The sequence below is a fragment of the Delphinapterus leucas genome, chromosome 16 (genome assembly GCF_059928025.1).
Source record: "Delphinapterus leucas isolate spDelLeu-1000000601 "Yukka" chromosome 16, BTC_Dleu_Yukka2, whole genome shotgun sequence".
Taxonomy (NCBI): domain Eukaryota; kingdom Metazoa; phylum Chordata; class Mammalia; order Artiodactyla; family Monodontidae; genus Delphinapterus; species Delphinapterus leucas.
This window is the reverse complement of record NC_143144.1, coordinates 9,378,451-9,398,258: the sequence shown is the minus strand read 5'-3', so window position 1 is coordinate 9,398,258 and position 19,808 is coordinate 9,378,451. Positions and strand designations below refer to the sequence as shown.

Sequence of the window (19,808 nt, the reverse complement as noted above, 5' to 3'; positions counted from 1 at the left end):
CCTCATGACCTAATTACCTACCAAAAGCCCCACCTCCAAATATCATCACATTGGAGACTTAGGCTTCAACATGTGAATTTGGGGGGTGGTGGGAGGACAGACACATTCAGCCCATAGCATAATAATTTGGAAGTATCTTGAGAATGCCCTTAAAAACTGGTATGTTGATCTCAAATACTCTCCAGCATTAGAAGAAAGAAAAAATTCACAAGGATTCACCCTGTAGTGTTAGCTCAGGACTTAGAGGTGAGGCATAAACCTGTGATGTCCTCAGGATTCTACTAGGGATAAATGGCGTATGATTTCTTCTGTTGGAGTGTGTACCAAGTTTGACCTTGTGAAAGATACCATTGCACAATGCAGGCTGCAACCTGGCTGTGCTCTTGACTGTAATCCTGCTTTGTTTTCTTGGGGTGGAGGGAGGAACAGGCAGAGCCATCAAGGATGATTGTAATTGATTCCAAGTAGTATTGTTAAATGGAACAGAACTGCTGAGAAATAGGTGTGAGTCGCTCCACTTTAGATGCAAAGGGTAAATGCAGTGGGTGTCACAGCCAGAATAGTAATTATGTCATCTGCCTTGTCCAGGAATGTGATTTAGTAATTGCCACATTTTCTCCCCATCATTGAAGCTTGTAATTATAGTGCAACTAACGGGATTATGTGCTAACTTGGGCTGTTTCAATCACCTCTTTTATTCTACAGTGTAATGGTAAAATTCCACAGTTGTTCCCAGGCTGCTGATTCTTTTCAACATCTGTTATCTTGTAACTTCAGTACTAAGGAGAGGAGGCAAAAATTCTCTGGGCATTTCATAACAGAGGCCTTTAGGCAGAGCAGACTTCAGGCTTGATGAGAAAGCATAAACAGTAAGGGAGTTTCACATTTCCAACCATAATAAAATTTTCCCTTTGAAAGTGAATCGTCTATTTTATGTTTCAAAGATGGCAGATGTTTCTGGGATATGGTGAAGTCTGCAAGCCATATTTTATATGCACTGAAGGAAACTTTCAACCATAAAAATCAATCTAGGGCTGATTAAGGAAACCCTCTCTTTCAATCTAAGGAGCAGATTTAGGTTAATTAATGCCTGGATACTAAACTGTGTGTTAGGATGTCACCTTTCATGTGGAAGGCTCATTAAGATGTTCATTACGGGACTTCCCTGGTGGCTCAGTGGTTAAGAATCCGCCTGCCAATGCAGGGGACACGGGTTCGAACCCTGGTCCGGGAAGATCCCACATACCGCGGAGCGACTAACCCCATGAGCCACAACTACTGACCCTGCACTCTAGGGCCCGCGAGCCACAACTACTGAAGCCCGTGAGCCTAGAGCCCGTGCTGCGCATCAGGAGAAGCCACTGCAAGGAGAAGCCCGCGCACCGCAGTGAAGAGTAGCCCCCGCTCGCCGCAACTAGAGAAAGCCCGCGCACAGCAACGAAGACCCAATGCACTCAAAAATAAATAAATAAATAATTTAAAAATACCTATATATATATAAATATAAAAAAAAACTATAAAGGTGTTCATTACATGTGTGTATCTTTTCAGATCCCATTACAACAAACTTCAGGGGTTATCCAAGATATTTTGGCTATACAGGAATAAAGGGACCTTAGACACTGCATGAAATAAAGCTGATAGCGAAGGTGGAAAAAGGTGGAAGACTCCCTTTTGTTGTAAGATGACTTACACGCTTGTATACCATACTGTCCAGTGTTCCCAATAATCTGAGTGCATCTAGGAAGCTAAAATTGCGTGGAGCTAACCCAGACGCACACATTTGGTCTTAAACTGGGCGCCAATTACTGGGCGCTAATACTGACTTGATTCCAATTTCATTCCTGTTGTACAGGTGCACGGATAGGACTCTGCAATCCAGAGGCATGCAGTTATAACTAAGCAAACACATCTGTGATCCTAAAATAACAACAACAACAAAAGGAGGCAATCTAAGAACAGCTTGTTTTCTTGAAAGAAAAATTGTGGCATCTCAAGTGCAGTGTCACCTTTGGAGGTGACAGAAAAATCCCTAAATTAGACCTGCTTGGAGCTAGCGAGGCCAGACATTAACAACATGGTTTTCAGGGCGTCGTAGACACGGGGCTGGGAGGGGAGCAAATACACACCTGTGAGACCGGAAGGAGACCCAGCCCCATCTCGCCTCCGCGGGCGTCCCCCCACGCCCCATTTTTTTGAACCCTCTCCTCCCATGTCCTGGCCTGATGGTTGGCGATGCAGCGCCCCCTTGCGGTTGCTCCCGGGAAATTACACTCGTCAAATCCACCCACGATGGATGGATCTGAACATGTAAACTGATCAAGGGGAAGGAAGCTATAATGTTGGGATTGGTTGTTAGCAAGCCAACTTCGGACCAGATGGATCGTGTTGTTAATAGGTAAACTGAGGCGCACTAAAATTTTTGAAGAGTTTATTTAGGCATACGTGGAGTCGAATCCGGCAACGCCAAACCAAAGGTAGTTAGCCGTCCACCGACAGGCATAGGGCAAGGTGTTTATAGAGAAGATGCTGAAGCAAAGCAGCTATTAGGTATAGCTTAAGCGGTTGTGTCAGGTGGGAAGACCTACCTGGCTGTTTGTGATTGGTCTTAAGTTTCACTTTCTCAAGTTCTAAGGCTTCTTGGTTTTGGTTAGTTTACGAAGGCTACTAAGGAATTAGAGCCAACTCAGTGTAATAGCGTCCTTGTTTAATTCTCTAACAGCGTGTAATGTAGGTCACAGCCTAGAGGGAGGAGTCTCAGGGTGACATTGGCAGCGTCCATCCAGTCACTCCCCAGAGCACCCGGAGAGAAGAAAGCCAGTCCCAGCTGAGGACACTCACCTGTTAGGGTTTCCTTGGCAAGACTGTCCCTGGATTAAACAAATGACCTAAGAAACTTTAGTTGAAAGACTCTTTTCCTACTGGTCACGTGAGTTCCCAGGTAGCTGGTCTACAAGGAGAGTGTGCTGGCCCAGCCGACGAGAACTTTCCAGGTCACCTTACAGTTAAAGTTTTCATAAGCAGTTGACCAGGCAGCTGCTGCAGCATTTAGCTTCTGGGGCCAGACTGCTTAGCTTCAAGTTCTGGTCCTCTCTCTTACTAGTTGTATGACCTTGGGCAAGTTTCTTAACTTTCCTGCATCAGTTTCCTCGTCTGTAAAGTGGCTTTAAGAATAGTACTTAGGGCTTCCCTGGTGGCGCAGTGGTTGAGAGTCCGCCTGCCGATGCAGGGGACACGGGTTCGTGCCCCGGTCCGGGAAGATCCCACATGCCGCGGAGCAGCTGGGCCCGTGAGCCATGGCCGCTGAGCCTGCGCGTCCGGAGCCCGTGCTCCACAACGGGAGAGGCCACAACAGTGAGAGGCCCGCGTACCGCAAAAAAAAAAAAAAAGAATAGTACTTAGAAGAATTAAATGAGGTCATACATAGGATGGTGCATTTAGCACAGGGCCTGGCACATAATAAGCACTCAGTAAATGTTAGCTATTGTTCTTATTAATGGTTTTATACAGCTGTCTCTTGAACTTGTTTAATATGGATCTGCCACAGGAGATGAGCCATTCTTGGCATGCCAGAAAATCGTGTTTCTGGGTTCATGTGGCTGGGACCAGCCTCTGGATAAAGGAGGCAGGTTGACCAAGGTAACTGCCCCTGTGTGGAAGTGGATGGGGTATTCAGACACCCCTGTCTCCCTGCCCTTGTTCATGGCCCTGCAGTGGTGTGCAGCTATTCTCCTGTGACGTTTTAGCACATACTGATTATTCTAGTGACTTTATAATTTTTTAGCTCTTCTCAGTTAGATCTTTAGAGGACAAAAATCCTGCCTTATTTTTTCCCCTGTGCCCTCTCAATTAGCTAAAAGATGGACACTCAGTAAATACTTCCCAGATGAGATGATAAAGTTTATAGAGAATTCAGAACAAATGGAAGCATGTCCCAAAAAATGACATTGATGGGGAAAATGAAAACTGGAGAGGGGATGTTAAGACATTCTTAAATGAACCATCTGGAAGAGCCCACTGAAGTCAGAGCTAAGAGGACAGGTGGCTGTTAGGGGAAGAAAGTCCCAAGACTGCCGCCCTCTTGTGTGTGTGGGCCTGGGCAGCAGTGTAGACCAGTTCGCAGTGGTTGCCAGAGAAGCCACTGGATGACTTCCGTGGTCACCCTAACAAGGTGGCCACGGAGAAGGCCCCATGCCTCTCTGGGCCCTGGGAGAAGCCTGGAATGGGGAGTAGGGGATCGTGACTAAGGCAGTCAGGGGAGAGCACTTGGCTTTGGATCAGAAGGTGGAAGTCAGCGTGCTGTGTGCCGAGCGCCGTCTCTCAGCTCCCTGCCCACGCGCTCACCCTGTGATTCTGCTTCTCTTGTGTGTCCATCACATCTTTGTGGGCTTCGGAGTCAGCTTCCCTGCTCATGTGCTCTAGTCCCTTGTGATGGCTTCACAGGCCCCCTGCAGGCCTATATTTGTGGCCTCACCTGGGAGATTCCTGTATGTGTGTCCTGTAAATCACTGCAAACTCCATTCTCATTCAACCCAATATCCATTTATTTAGGATCTAAAATATGGCCGTGGTGCTATTGGAGCTCAAATTATAGACTGTTTAGAGTAAACAGGATCTTGGAGATTTCTAACTCACCCAGTCTGACAAATGAAGAAACTAAAGCTCAGAGAGTTTGAGTTACTTACCCAAGGTCACACAGGCATCTTGGGGGCAGAGATGAATGGGGAAGCCTGATGCTCCATTCCACACTTCCAACAAATGTAGACTTTGTCAGGACTTAGGTTGACTCATCGGCTCAACTTTTAGTTGTTTCATTCAAAGGAAAAATTCATTACATATCTCTACTGGAATTCTTTGTAGGATTCCAGGCACTGCTAAAATAGGTAGGTCTGGGCTGGAAATCAGAAGAAGAATTTCTGTAAAATTTTGGAAGATGGGCCAGTTTTTAAAACCTGATGGAAGGTGTATGGCTTGTACATACTGGGGCTTTCAAACATTTTTCATTCACTTGTGGAGTGTTTTTTCATTCTGGAGAAGATTTAGACATTGAATGTACAAAAAGGATTAACTTTGCCTGCTATATACTTCCCCTGGCCTGTAGCCTCTAATAAGCACAAGCTAATGGGGCAGGATGTTAATTCACAGACCACTCATTTGCCAGACACGTGACACAGACCACGGGCAAAATGAGCTTCCTCTTGGCGAATCCTTCTCGGCACCTGGCCTTCTCCCAGCGACTCCTCCCCTGGAACTCCTGGAGTTGAGCTGGGGGATAGTTTGATCCACAGTTGCCAGGTGTCAGGAGGCTTCAGATAAGCCTGGAAGGAAAATGGAAAGGGTGTTCTGGTCAGGAGCAACTGTCACCTCAGGGGAGTGGCCATTCCAAGTTCAACATGTGCTTATATGTGCATTCTATACAATGTGCTTATGATCTGTGTTCTGTCGAGGAGGAATAAGTGGCTGTGTTGGTCACGAGAGTGGATTGCAATAAAACAATGACAATAATAACTACAGTCACACTGGCTTGGCTTGAGCCAGCACTCGGCTTTATCCTGCTAGAAATGGTTTTGCAGAGTAATGGTGGGGCTCCTGGCCTGGAGCGTCCACTTACCCCTCAGTTGAGAGGAGGACGAGGCTGTCTGGACCTTTCTGCTGGCCCCTCATTCCTCTCTCGCTGTTGCTCTACTCTACCACCAGGCGACATCTCTTTGTGTTACCTAGCCTACGCTTGTACTGCTCGATGCACAGCAGGCCAATAGATAGAGAGATGAGGTGTTGGGACATGGAAGGTGACTTTATTCAGAAAGCCAGCAGACCAAGAAGATGGTGGACTACTGTCCCAAAGAACCATCTTCCCTGGAGTGAGAATTCAGGCTTCTTTTATACTAAAGGGGCAGGGGGTGTGGCTGGTTGTTGCAGACTTCTTCATGTAGGAATCTTTTGTTTTTGCACCTGTCCCCATAGGGCAGGTCACGGTGTTCCTTTAAACCTCCAACAAGACAACTGTTGTCCTCTGTTCTGCAACTTTTTATCTCTATATGAATGGAAAGGTGTTTTACCTTTAAAGGTCAGAGCTTTGAGAATAGGCTCTCCTCTATATTTCAGGCTACAGGCAACATTCTTTACAGAAGGTGCAGAGCCAGCATGACTAAGCACAGGAAACAGAGCACAAGGGTTAGAGCTAAAGGAACAGATCCCATATGGAGTCATGTTTGTTCTTCTCTATCACATTTCCTTGGAAGCATGTTTCAAAACCTGTCTCCTCTGGGTTTGCACAAGTCCACTCTCCAGACCACGGAATGGCCTTGTCGTTGGTGGTGCACATGACACAGCCTGTCCTTGCGCTTGTCCACTCTCCAGATGGACACCTCTGCCTCAGACCCACCGTGAACCAGCCTCTAACCCTGCACCTGTGCTGTGTCCCCCTGCCCCCAGGTCTCCCAGGCAGCAGCGGACCTCCTGGCGTACTGTGAAGCTCACGTGCGGGAGGACCCTCTCCTCATTCCAGTGCCTGCGTCAGAAAACCCCTTCCGAGAGAAGAAGTTCTTTTGTACCATCCTCTGACTCCGTTTGCTATGAAAACGTCTCCTTTCCGGTCCGTAAAATCCCTTGTAGAGACCGCGCATGCTCATAGCTTTAGGGAGCTCTGCCCACACCCACCCCCGCCCAACCAGGATTGCCCAGGCCTGTCTCCTCTTTTCACTGGTTTTCTTCACTGCATTCTATTTCACTTTTTCTTTTCATTTTCATGTTATTTTCATTATTAGAAAATGAAATAGACATTTTTGTAGCCAAATAACAAATGTGCCAAGTAAAACTAAGTATGGGTTTAAGGGCTTAAATTTTTTTAACATCAATTCCCAAGGTTACATAGGTGAAGTGTATACATTTCAGTGGATAATTTATTGAGAAGTGGATAATTTATTGAGAAGAGAAAACAGTCCCCCATTCGTGATCATTCAGTGTCAAATCAGATCATTTTGACCAACTGAAGTATATGGGTAACGTTTCCATCTCTCTTCCTGGAGAGTGCAGTTCTGCAAGTTCTCTATTTCCTGCTTTTCTGTCATCCCATTTAAAGAAGAAATAACCTGCATCATCGGATGGTTTTCTAAACGTGGGTCATCCTGGGGCCTTGTGGCCCAGCCCCTGATGGAGGGTCCAGACCCCTGTTTCCCACTGATTGTCATTGATCCCTTTGGAGGTGGTCCTTCTACAAATGTAGGTGTTGGGTGGATATTGGAGTGAGCTTAACTGTAAATGTCACACCATTACATCTGTTTATGTGCGCCAGCCAGGCGGGCCAGGGGCACATGTCTTCTCTCCAAATGCCACCTTATCCTGCTCCCTCCTATTCTGCCTCCTGCTCTGCATGGGCTGCATTAATAAGGGCCTGTTCTGGGGACTTCCCTGGCAGTCCAGAGGTTAGGACCCTGTGTTTCCACTGCAGGGGGCCCGGGTTCAATCCCTGGTTGGGGAACTAAGATCCCACAAGTTGTGTGGCATGGCCAAAAAATAATAATAATAAAAATAAGGGCCTTTTCTGGGCACAGCACTGGGTCCTGTGGGGTTTCACCAGGGTGGCCCCTGCCCCAGAGGAGTGAGTGAGAGGCAGCAGCTCACCACGTAGCATCCACTGATCAGAGCATTCACACGTATCCACTTATTTAGTCCTCCAACAATAAATAAATGCCGTGAGAGTCTGTTCTAAAGAGGGGGAAACTGAGGCACAAAAAGACCATGTAGTTTCCCCGAGGTTGTAGATGGTGAGCCAGAAGACTGGGACCTGAGCCCCTGAGCTCCACTGCCTTCCAGGCCTACCTGTTTGCAGGCAGGTAGGTAGACCTGCAGACAACCCGAGCCACATGCCACAAAGCACCGTTGCTGGGGTCCACTCAGCAGCACACTTCTCTTCCCATCTTCGCCAGGAGCAGGCGTGTTGGGCCCGTATTCTGGCAGCTCATGGAAGATGAAACGTGGCTGCTGCCATGGAAGGCTAGGTGGCTCTCGATTTTTCTGAGACAAACTTGCAAGCCCCACCTGAAACAAACTCCTACCACCCTGGATGAAGGAAGGGAATAAACCACAGGGGCAGAGAGCATTCTGTCCAAGTATGTCCTGTTCCGTTTGTTTGGAAACTGTCTCCCTTCCTGGCCCTGGCAGTGGCTTCACTGTAGGGCAAGCCATTTTGTGCCTGGAACCTGCAAACTGGGGATAATGGTAGTTACTCCTCCTGCCTTTCTGTCTAGGACAGAGGGAGGTGCTACATAGATGAAAGCTCTGATTATCATTTAAAACAAATGTGCTAAATGCCAGGCTGTAGTATAGGGAAGAACGCATGACTTCAAAGATCCATGGTTCAGTTGGAGGAATCATGTAAAACCGCCTACAAAGAGGCAAATGTAATTTTCAGATCAATTAATGACTTGCTACCCTCATAAATGGTTTTAGTACATTTTTATTCTTTGCTTCTTTTGTTGAAACCCATTCTTTGTTTCATGAAAGCTCCCTGGTAATAACACTGTTGTTAGGAAGCTGTGTGCTTAAACTATAGCAGGATTGTATGCTGTCTGTGATAATAGGACTTCCAATCCTCCTCTGTTTTGGTTTATGACCAGGACCTGTTTATTCTGTGGTCCACAGTCTTCACCAAACTTTCTCCCCTTTGTTTTCATTTCCAGCATCCCTCCGTATTCTGCCTCCACTTTTTCCCTCTTTTTCCTTCTCCTCCTCTCTTCCTTGCATCCCTCCATGAGATGCCTTTTGTCCTTTTACTACACCTTTTCCTTCCAAACCTATGGCGTTTTGTGTGGCTTGCCCCTTTTAACGTATCCCTGAACTCATTGCTGCCCTTAAAGGCAAGTTCGTGAACATGCACTGTGAGACACGCAAACATGTGGATGAGCCCCTCGCCCCCAGCAATCGCCGGGAGCTGATGAAGCTGCCTGTAGCGGGCAGTCGTCATATGGTGTTTCTAGCTTGGCTGTCCAGCACCTGACCCCTTTCCTAAAGGGGGAAATCATGAAATCACCCCTATGTATAAATGTAGGGATGCAGTGCCCCCAGCACAGTGGACGCCAAAGTGGGGAGGTCTTCTCTGTCTCTCAGGTGCATCCCCTTTTCCAGCACCAGACCGGCCAGTGACCCAGGGTGAACTCCTTGGACTCCCATGCTTGGGATTGTGAGCTTGGTGCAGGTGACACAGAAATTAAGGGATGCTGAGATTCGTTTCATGGGAGCTGTGGTGGTCCAGGGGTGGCAGTGGTCCAGCAGGGGAAGTGTCTAGGATTGGCAGGCTGTAGGGGTGGCATGTCCACTGGTAGTAGTGTCCAGGGATGGCAGAGTGCTGAGCAGACCGTTTCTGCTTCGTTTCTTGGTCCCCACCCATCTTCCCAGGTCTCCTTTCTAGCTTTCTGTCAATTCTGTGAGCCGCCAAGCTCTGTCCAATAAATTCCTCATTCTTCTGTGAAATAGCTTGGGTTGAATGTACATATCATATGACCTAAAAACTCCACTCCTCTACCCAACAGAAATGTGTATGTATATTCACCAAAAGAAATGTACTAGAATGTTCACAGAAGCACTGTTCATAATAACCCCGAACTGGAAAGTACCCAGATGCCCATGTTGAATGGATAAATTATGGTATATTTGCACAGTGAAGTCCTACACAGCAAGGAGAAGGGGTGCTCCTGCAGCCACCCGCACGGCACCACGTAAGTCTCATGAGAGGAGCCAAGTTCGTACTGTATGGTTCCATTTATATCAAGTGTCAAAGCCGGCAAAGTTCACTTCTGCTGTTGCAAGTAGGGATATGAGTTACTCTTGGGGGGATGGTAACCAGACGGGCACAAGGGAGATTCTCGGACCTTCTGTCCCTTGATCGGGTTGCTGGTCACCTGGGCGTATCTAGTTTGTGAAAATTCTTCGAGCTGTACACTTGTGGTTTGTGCCCTTTTCTGTATGGATGTTGTACTTCAATAAAAAGTTGGTTTTGTGCCTAGCAATGGAGAATCCTATGGTTATTGTTTTTCCTTTTTTGGGGGGGCACTTTGCTCAACTTTTTACTCCTGTTTAGGTATAACATCATTAGAGGGGCATTTAAGTGTATTTAACAACATTCTGAAATACAAAATACTTGTAATCCACAGCTCTCTGGACAGAGAATAGCTCTCAGCACAACGCAGACGGTTGCCCGTGAATGGGGCATGTGAGTGCCGTGCGTGGGATCTGTATCTTTGGGGAGAACAGTGAGAAATCCTCCTGGGATTTCCCACTCGGCTCAGCCTCTGTCAGTGAGGCCGGTGACCTACCCTGAGCCTCTCCTGCCTTCCGACCACTGGAGTGAATGGCCGGCCACAAAAACAGACACCGCCTCTGGGGGAAGGAGCTGCTACAGGCACCAGCTGGCTTTGTGATGATGCATCTTCTGAATGCAACCCGGTCTCCCAAATACACTGAAGCAAACATGGCTCCCTCAACTCTGCCCCCACCTGCGGGGGCACTGGGCCCCCTTCCAAACTTCTGACTGAGTCCGAGGTCCCCCAGGGCTGTCTCCTTGGCTCTCAGCTCCCAGGTGGCCTCAGCATTCTCCTTCTTGCAGTTCTGAAACGTTGAATCCCAGGGTGATCACAGAGTGGCTTCATGCTGGGACTCCTGCTACATGAATCCACAGGTCTTACCTTTGATTCCGAGCGCCAGGCCCACAGAACTCAACAGTGAGTCTGAATTGTCAGCAGCCTCCCTCCAAGGGAGCTGTGGGAGGGGAGCAAAGCAAAGGTCAGAAGGAATTTTGTTCTGATGACTGTTCCAATTTGACATGAAACTAATGATAACAACTAGTGTTTGGGGAATTGCCTGGAGGTCCAGTGGTTAGGACTCAGCACCGTCACTGGTGTGGCCCTGCTTCAATCCCTGGTCAGGGAACTAAGATCCCACAAGACGAGCAGCAAGGCCAAAACAACCACAACAACAAAAAAAGCACAGAACAATTAGTGTTTTGACCTGAGAAGAACATGGTTGCCATAGATTAGACAGAACTGACCTACACCTCCATCTCCTTCACCTCTTCAGGGTGGCAAGAAGACACCAGGTTTTACGGAGGACCCAAGCGAAGCTCTCCACCCCGCCCCATGCTTCAGCTCCATCTCTCGGGGGCACGCCACTCTGCCCTCCCTGGGACACACAGCCAGAGCAGCAAGGGTGGAGGACAAGCTGGCTGTCTGCCCAGTTTCAGTGTTTCTGGAGGTACGTGTGGATGAGCTGGTGATAACTCCCACTGGTCAACACCTGACAACCCATCCAGTTTCTAATAAAACCCTTACACTTGATTCTGCATTAGCTGTAAATAAGTTACTGACTTGTAAGATGTTCAGGACCGTGCATGGTAGTTAACCAAATGCTGGAGTTATCGTGACCACTTACCTTTAAAATGGATAAACAACAAGGTCCTACTGGATAGCACAGGGAACTGTACTTCAGTAGCCTATGATAAACCATAATGGAAAAGAATATTAAAGTGAATATATATATAGGTACATATATGTATAACTGAGTCACTTTGCTGTACAGCAGAAAGTAACACAACATTGCAAATCAAATATACTTCAATAAAATAAATTTAAAGGAAAAAGAGATTTCCCCAGTGACACAGTGGCCTCCGAGGCCCCGCCAGCTCTGGCCCTACTTCTCACCAGAGTCCCTTTCACACCTCACTCCCCGCAAAACCCTGTGCTCCATCCACACTGGCCGTTATTCAAGCGTACCTCACTAGCCCTGTTCCCTGCTGCCACAGGATCTTTGCATCTGCTGCTTCCTTGGCCTAGCACGTTCCTCATTCCTCTCTTGGCCAGGTCGACTTATTTTTCAGATCTCAACTCCGCAGGTGCAAGCCTTCCCTGAACTCTCTGACCAAGTCAAATCTGTTTATACGTCCTTCCTGTGCTGTGAAGCCATCTGTCATTGCTGCGGTTTTACATGTGTACAAGTGATCGCTCAGTGCCCATCTCCCTCCCTGACTATGCCGTCAACGCCATGAGGGCAGAGGTTTTTATCCCCGGCACCTAACATATCACCTGGCACATGACGGGCACCCGATAAGTATTATCCCAATGAATGAGTGCAAGTCACTACCAGTCCCCTTTGTGACCCTGAGCGCTTCTCCTTAGAGGTTCTCATAAGCTGCAAACCAGTGCAGATGAGCCCTCAGAAAACGCTGACATAGTAACTAAGGGAAGGAGTGAGGGAAACCGTTTATTTGTTGAGTGCTTACATGTGGATCGTTTATTGCAAAGAAAAAAATGTACCCAGCCAAGGAGTTCACGTTCTAACCCTCACAACAATTGTGTTGTAAGATTAATTATCCTCATTCTGGAGATGTATATTCCTCAAATGTAAATCAGGAAGCTAAATTCAAATTAAGTAACTCGCCCAAGATCAGACAGGTACTAAGTGACTGGATTTGAATCCCAATCAGTCCTCCTGACTTACCACCGCTACAGCGCCTGTAGTGAAATCAAGGAGTCTAAGAGGCAAAAGGTTTTCATATCCTCCACCCCACATTTTTTTTTTAAAAAGCTACTTGGAAGCCAGGGAGAATGCTCTTGAGTTTATAGTATGATTGTGCTCTCTGGCCATTTAAAAACCATAAAGTACCTGCATGCTATAAACCCACCTCACGCTGTGCAGCTGAACGCTGGTTTAATTGTAGTAATTCAGGCCAGGGGAGGGCAGCTCCTGGGTAAGTGATGAAAGAACAGCTTGAGGAGGAAAGAAACATTGTCCCCGTGAAGCATGAAGGGAACATTAGCTTAGTTCATGCCTGATGCCCATTGTTTGGAGTTACGGGGTATTGAAGTGTTCCTGTGACAAAAGTGACCTATTATTACCATGGCCAGGTGTGTGCATAAGTACTAGTTCTCTGACTTTTCCTTCCAAAGCATTTGGAAAATTCTTATCATTTACTTGGAGCTTTTACATTTGTTATATTCTGTCTTTTTGTTTTTAAGTTAAATTAAACTTCATTTAACTCAGTTTTACGTAGAAACCAATCCCCAGGCAGAATATAAGAAACCATTGCCCCTGATGAAGTCGGTGCCTTGTAGTTGATGCCACTTGTTTTCTGATCAAATAAGCTATTGTTTCATCTTAGCTCTGCCTGGTCTCTTATACTCAGAAGTACAGATCGGCATCGGCACATCTTGCTGCAGTGAAAATTACATGGGAACAAGAAAATGCAAGAAGAAAGGAGAGGCCCCACTTGGTCAACAAATAATGATTGAGCCAGGAGGTATTTGGGAGACAAACACACACACACACACACACACACACGCTAAAACAGAGTGCCAAGGAGCCTGGGTCATGGAGTCAGAGGAACTCAGGTTCAAATCCTGGCTCTGCCACTAACTAGCTCTGCCACTGCTCTGAGCTTTCATTTCCTCATCTAGTAAAATGAGCGAGCAACACCTATTTCAGAGGAATTCAATGGAATAACGTTATACTTAACGTTATTGCCTGGGACATAACGCATGCTCGATAAATAGGGACTGACTGTATGTATCTTTTATTATTGTGGAAACAAAACCGGCTTCAGAACTTAAAATAAGCCTTTTTCATTTATTATAGAAACAAGACCAGTTTCAGTATTTAAAATAAGACTTTGTCATTTACCAAAAATGCACCAAAGGAAGGAGAGAAGGTAAAACTTACCAGCCAGTAGCTGAGCACTTATCATACTCCAGTACCTTGATACATCAAAATTCCAGGCTTATTTATACATAAATACAACGTAGGAGGCTCACATTCCAGGAACAGCCTTGTGGAGAAGGGGCCTCATGGCAGACAGGGAAGGTGGACCTTGTGATAATGACCAATGGAGCAGGTGGTCAAGCCTATAGCTGTAAGTTTGCAAACTTCAGAATTGGTATTTAAAAAGGCAATAATAATATTCATCTGAAGGAGGTCAAAATATTTGCTTGGTAAAACATTCAGGGTCTCTGAGGGACCACAGTATTCACCCAAGGAAGTAAACCATTAAGGGTCTCTCTGATGGCCAGAACTTTCTAACTACGACCAGGTAGTGCTGTCTTTGTGTGGTGAGCTGATTTTTCTGTGTTATCTTCTCCTGGTTTTTACCTCTGACAATTTTGAACAAATACACAATGGACCGAGATAGCAGAGGCTGGACTCCTGCTCTGTGATGCCAGGTCACACAGGGCATGGAGGAAGGGCTCTTGTAGGCCAGGCTGGGCTGGTGAGGAAGGTCCCCCTGCTGTCCCGGCCGGATGCTGGAGGAGAGATGGTTGGAGAAAGCAGCCAGGGGTTCTGCCAGGGAGAGTCAGGGGCTTGTCACTGTCCAGGCACAAATCACTTAATTATTGTTACAGACTGAATTGTGTCTCCCTAAAATTCATATGTTGATGTTCTAACCCCCAGTAACTCAGAATGTGACTATATTTGAAGACAGGGTCTTTATAGAGGTAAGTCAAATCAAAATGAGGCCTTTAGGGTGGGACCTGATACAGTATGAGTGGTGTCCTTATAAGAAGAGATTAGGACACAGACACACACAGAGGGAAGACCGTGTGAGGACACAAGGAGACAGCCACGTGCAAGCCAAGCGGAGACACCTTAGAAGGAACCACTCCTGCCAACACCTTGATCCTGGACTTCTATCCTGCAGAACTGTGAGAAAATAAATGTCTGTTGTTTAAGCCATCCAATCTGTGGATGGATGCACCGGAACTCAAAGTCTTAACCACTGGATTGCCAGGGAAGTCCCATAACTAATACCATTTTCAATTTTTATTTTTCAGCTTACAAAATGTTTTATTTATTTAAAAATTTTTTTCCATTTTCAAATTTTTATATAGAGCTTACCAGGTGCCAATCCACCTTCTAAGCACTTTGCAAGTATCACTTTCTAGCTCCTCTTAACAAGCCTTAGAGTACTATGATTACGCCCATTTTAAAGATGGCAAAATGAGGTACAAAGAAGTGGAGTGACTGTCTTGTCACCTGAGTAGGAACAGGCAAAGCTGGAACCCAGGAAGTGTAGTGCCAGAGTACATGCTTTAACCACTTTGCTATACTGCCCTTTAGAGTAAGTGGGAAATATTGATAGTCGATAACCAAGGGTTCAAATGAAAATAGTGGGCAGCTGAACAGGGGTCACAGGATGCAAGTGATGCTGAAGAATCCCAGCAGGTGGTCAGTCATCATGGGGGACAGGAGACATGGGGGCAGGGGACACATATGCCTTCAGATAGCTGGGAGGAAGCCACAGGGCAGATCACAGGGCCAAGCCCCAGTTGTTACGGGCCTGGTTAGTGTAAGATCTGGATTCATGTAATGTCTGGAGAACTAAAATTTGCCAGAAAAGAATTCGGGGTAGAGACCACAGTAGAAGCCTAGTCCTGCAAACTGGGACACACCAGAGGCAAGAGAATTCAGGCCTGGGGACCCCAGGGCAGAAGCCTCATGAGCAGAAGAGGTGGTGGACATGTTCAGAAGAATGTCACAGATTTCAGCCAGGTGACAGGTACTATTTTCCAAGTCAGCCTCATCAGGACGGAATGGGGATAAAAGTCTACACATGAGGGCAAGGCTACTTGAGCACAGATTGGAACTGACTGTATGGGACTCAGGAAGCCCAACTCTGGGGACCAGAAAAAGCAGGAGGAGGGAAAAGTAGGAGAAAAACTTTTCCGGGGGCGGCCAACATCCTCTGGGAATGTCCTTTCCTGCCTATGGAGAAGGAGACACCTATTTATATTAATTATCCTGAAACTTATTGCTGAAGCCGGACTCAACTCCACTAACAGAGAAAGGCTTGGGAAAGGTTTACTGCTGCAAGAAAAAGGATTCCCAGAAGCAAGCAAGGTTGACATCAGAGTATCTTGAAAAGGAAACAGGATTCCATGTCCTCCAAATGCCGTTATCTTTCTCCATGTTGACAGCTGGCATTTTGTAAACATCATACAAGCAGGCTCTATATTTTTTTCTGAAGAGGGGCACTGTTTGAAGAGATGAACTTCTAAGCATCTTGGTTGAAGACGTTCTCCAATACAAAGTATCCTGGGTGCAGAATCTATAATGATCTTGTGATGATCGACTCTCCATTAATAACACTTTCTTCCTATGATGCAAATGCTGATAAAGTTAAATTAAAATAAACATATTCCACTAATCATGAAAACTAAGAGAAAATAAGTTCCCCCAAATCTACTGAGGATAAATGAAGGACTCATTTAAGAAAGCATTGAACTTAAGCTTTGCTAGTAGAATATTTATATTTAAATACACATATGTGATTAATTCAGTAGTGATCAGATAGTTATAAGATATATTTTTAGCCCTCAGATAACAGCAATACGTTACCAAGAGTTTATTTGCTCACCAAAGTCTTGACTAACTTGTATATAATTAACGTGAATTATCAGCAGTTTTACTTCAACACAGCTATTTCCATTTTTTAGAACACATTTGTTTACTGAACTACCAAATGCTGTAATAAACTATCTTTAGAGCCTTTGCTTTAATTGGGAGAAGAAGAATAGAAATTCCAAAGAAGAAATTCTTTCTAACAGCTAGCCAAAGGAAATGTATATAACAAAAGTAATCAATGCTAGACTTAGAAGAATTCTAATTTTATTATCATCAGTGTCTGCCTCATAAACATTAGACCACACATTTTCTATCAATTATGAGCTAGTTGTTTTAAGGCACTAATTAATCTAAGTGATTTTTTTTTTTTTTTTTTTTTTTTGCAGTACGTGGGCCTCTCACTGTCGTGGCCTCTCCCGTTGCGGAGCACAGGCTCCGGACGCGCAGGCTCAGTGGCCATGGCTCACGGGCCCAGCCGCTCCGCGGCATGCGGGATCTTCCCGGACCGGGGCACGAACCTGCGTCCCCTGCGTTGGCAGGCGGACTCCCAACCACTGTGCCACCAGGGAAGCCCTAAGTGATTTTCTTAAAATGTACCAATGTATGTGCTGGATCTGGCCGGTACAGTGTTTGAAGTAATGGCATAAAAGCTCTGGACCATGTAAGATGGGAGAAACACCCAGAGCAGCTCACAATTATTGAGTATTTGCCAGCACAAGTAAGCATATTTAACTCAACTCTCCCAGAATTCTCCATGATGTATTCACTGTTACTACTCCTATTTTATAGATGCAGAAACTGAGCAGGGGTGAGCTGGTAAATGGCGATAAGCAGGTTAGGGAAGGGGGCAGGTACCAATTTGCAGCATTTGCCAATTTCCATGGTGTAAATACTACCCTCAAGGCTGATGTCAAGTTACCAACATGACATCAACAGGCTTGCAATGTTCCTGAAAATTTCACAATTGGCTGTCATTAGCCAATCAAGTCACTTGCTCGAGTTCACGGGACACGATCAGTAAATGGAAGAACTGTGATTTGAACCCAGCAAGTCTGACTTCAGACAATGTTCTCAACCACTATGTTAGCTTTTTTTAGAAAGAATAACTCACAAGGGTAAAAAGAAGACAGGAAAAGGACCCCACTGTCCCCAGAGCTTCACCTGAGCCACGGGCACAATCAGGAGTAAATAAGTGTCTAACGGCTCTAACTGGAGACTTCAGTAAGGAAAAGACTGTATAATGTAATGAACTCTCAGAGGAAGAAAAATTGGCAAATTGGACAGCCCTTAAGTGTGAAGAGATGCTGTATCTTTTGTTTCTATTTTTTCATAAAAAATGCCCCGTTCCAGAGAGATCCTTAGATGGTGGGGCAGACAATGAAGCTGCCTTTATTTGTGGAGTTGCCACAAATTCCTTTAACCTCTAAGAAATGGTACACAATCAGCAGCGCTCAGCAGACACCTCCCAGGGCAATGTTCTGGAGCTTTCTTCTTGCTAGTCCCCACTCTTCATTCCTGTCAGAGGTTTTATGGAATACCCTGGGAAGCAGAAAAGGCACTGTTTCCCCAAATCAGCTTATGAAGGGCATATACAGGCACACCTCAGGGATATTGTGGGTTGGGTCCCAGACCACTGCAATAAAGCGAGTCACACGATTTTTTTGGTTTCTCAGTACAAATAAAAGTTATGTTTACACTATACTGTAGTCTATTAAGTGTGCAATAGCATTATGTCTAAAAAAAGTGTCCATACCTTAGTAAAAAAAATAATGCTGTTGGAAAAATAGCACGGATAGACTTGCTTGACGCAAGATTGCCCTAAACCTTCAATTTGTAAAAAACACACAAACAAACAAAAATAAGGCAATGCCTGCAAAGCGGAAGAACGCGAAACACAATGACTGAGGTATGCCTATATTCGCCACATTTTTATTTACTATCTACTATGCACTTTGTAGCTTGGCACTCAAACGGCAAAGACAGGTGAGATTCCTTTTCTTTACAGAGTTTCAGGCCAAAATGGTCTGTAGGCTGTCATGGGCAGGGCTGTTGATGGGGGAGGGGAGGGGAGGGGTGGGGTGGGATCAGTGGACTCATGTAGGAGATCAAGATCAAGATCCCCATTTTAAGGAGTTAGGAAGGTGGGATTGTATACCCTGAGATCCAGAAAGAGAGTCGTTTTGTGACGCCTAACTAAGGCTTATACACCTCGGCAGACCCACTTTAAGAAAAGTTATACCAGCTTACAAATTAGGTACAAGGGCTTGGCACAGACCTTGAAGCTTCATTGTCATTAGCTTCATGGTCAATGCTCCATTTCTGCTAAGACTTGAAAAATAAGTAGGAATTAGCCAGGCGAAAGAGCTGTAGGAACAGAGAGCTGGCCGAGGACCCGACAAACGCAGAAACAAAAGTCCGCGGTGGGAGGGTGGTCTGGGAGCTCCAGGCAGTTTGGGAGCCCTGGACGAGGAGTTAGAAGTGGCCAACGGGGACATGAGAGAGGGTGGTGATGAGGGGTCAGGTAAACCGAGGCAGGGAGTGTGAACTTTTCGTGGAGAGCAACAGAGAGCCACAGAGAGTTTGGGGAAGGGGTGTGACAAAGTCTGATTTGCATTTTTGTTGTTGTTTTTCAGATTTGCATTTTGGACCCTCACGGCCACCACAGTAAGGGGAGAGGACTGAAAATCATGTGATTATTCCCCCCCCCCCCAACCTGACCTCCATTTTCTCTGTCCTCCTCCTAAGTTGATCTTTGTTAACACAGGAGCTGAGTACTCTCGGAGCCGGGCACATGGACCCATGCTGGACCCCGTGACCCTCCAGGTGGCTGTGTGCTCACATGTCCTCAAGGAGCTGAGAATACTCTTACCTGGAGGAAGCAGGTGGATGGAAAGTGGAGAGAGAAAGAAGCAAAGTGCCCAGGACCTTCTCCAGGTGTTTCCCATGTTTGGGGAGGGGTGCGGGAGGAGGGCTGCAGCCTGGATGCTCGGTAGGGGATGCGCATGCGCAGGGTCTCCGTAATGCCATTTCCTATCTGCCTGGCTTGCGACCTTCTTCCGGGCCTCAGAGGCCGAGGTGGTTTCCGGATGGGGCCGAGTTCTTGCAAATCAAAGACAAACCCCGGAGCAAGATGGACAATGAGGGTTGTCTCAAGAGGCTCAGCGGAGATGCCAAAAAAGATCCAAAGGACCTTGAAAGCATACAAGCGGGAGAAACTGGAAGGTAGGAACTAGTCGTACCCAACATGGGGAACTTTAGAGCTGAGACTCCGTGTGTGTGTGTGTGTGTGTGTGTGTGTGTGTGTGTTAAAAGACACATAACGTGGGCTTCCCTGGTGGTGCAGTGGTTAAGAATCCGCCTGCCATTGCAGGGGACACGGGTTCTAATACCTGGACCGGGAAGATCCCACAAGCCTCGCGGAGCAA

General features: G+C 46.3%; 1 protein-coding gene across 1 annotated transcript in view; it reads left to right on the top strand.

Annotated features, from left to right (window-relative positions):
• GNG4 (G protein subunit gamma 4) overlaps positions 1-9,721 on the top strand; it is a 32,110-nt gene extending 22,389 nt beyond the window's left edge. Inside the window, exon 2 of the mRNA XM_022553186.2 lies at positions 6,436-9,721. Coding sequence (XP_022408894.1) covers positions 6,436-6,564 — 129 coding nt within the window. The 3' untranslated portion in view covers positions 6,565-9,721. The remainder of the gene's footprint in view (positions 1-6,435) is intronic.
• The last annotated feature ends 10,087 nt before the right edge of the window (positions 9,722-19,808 follow it).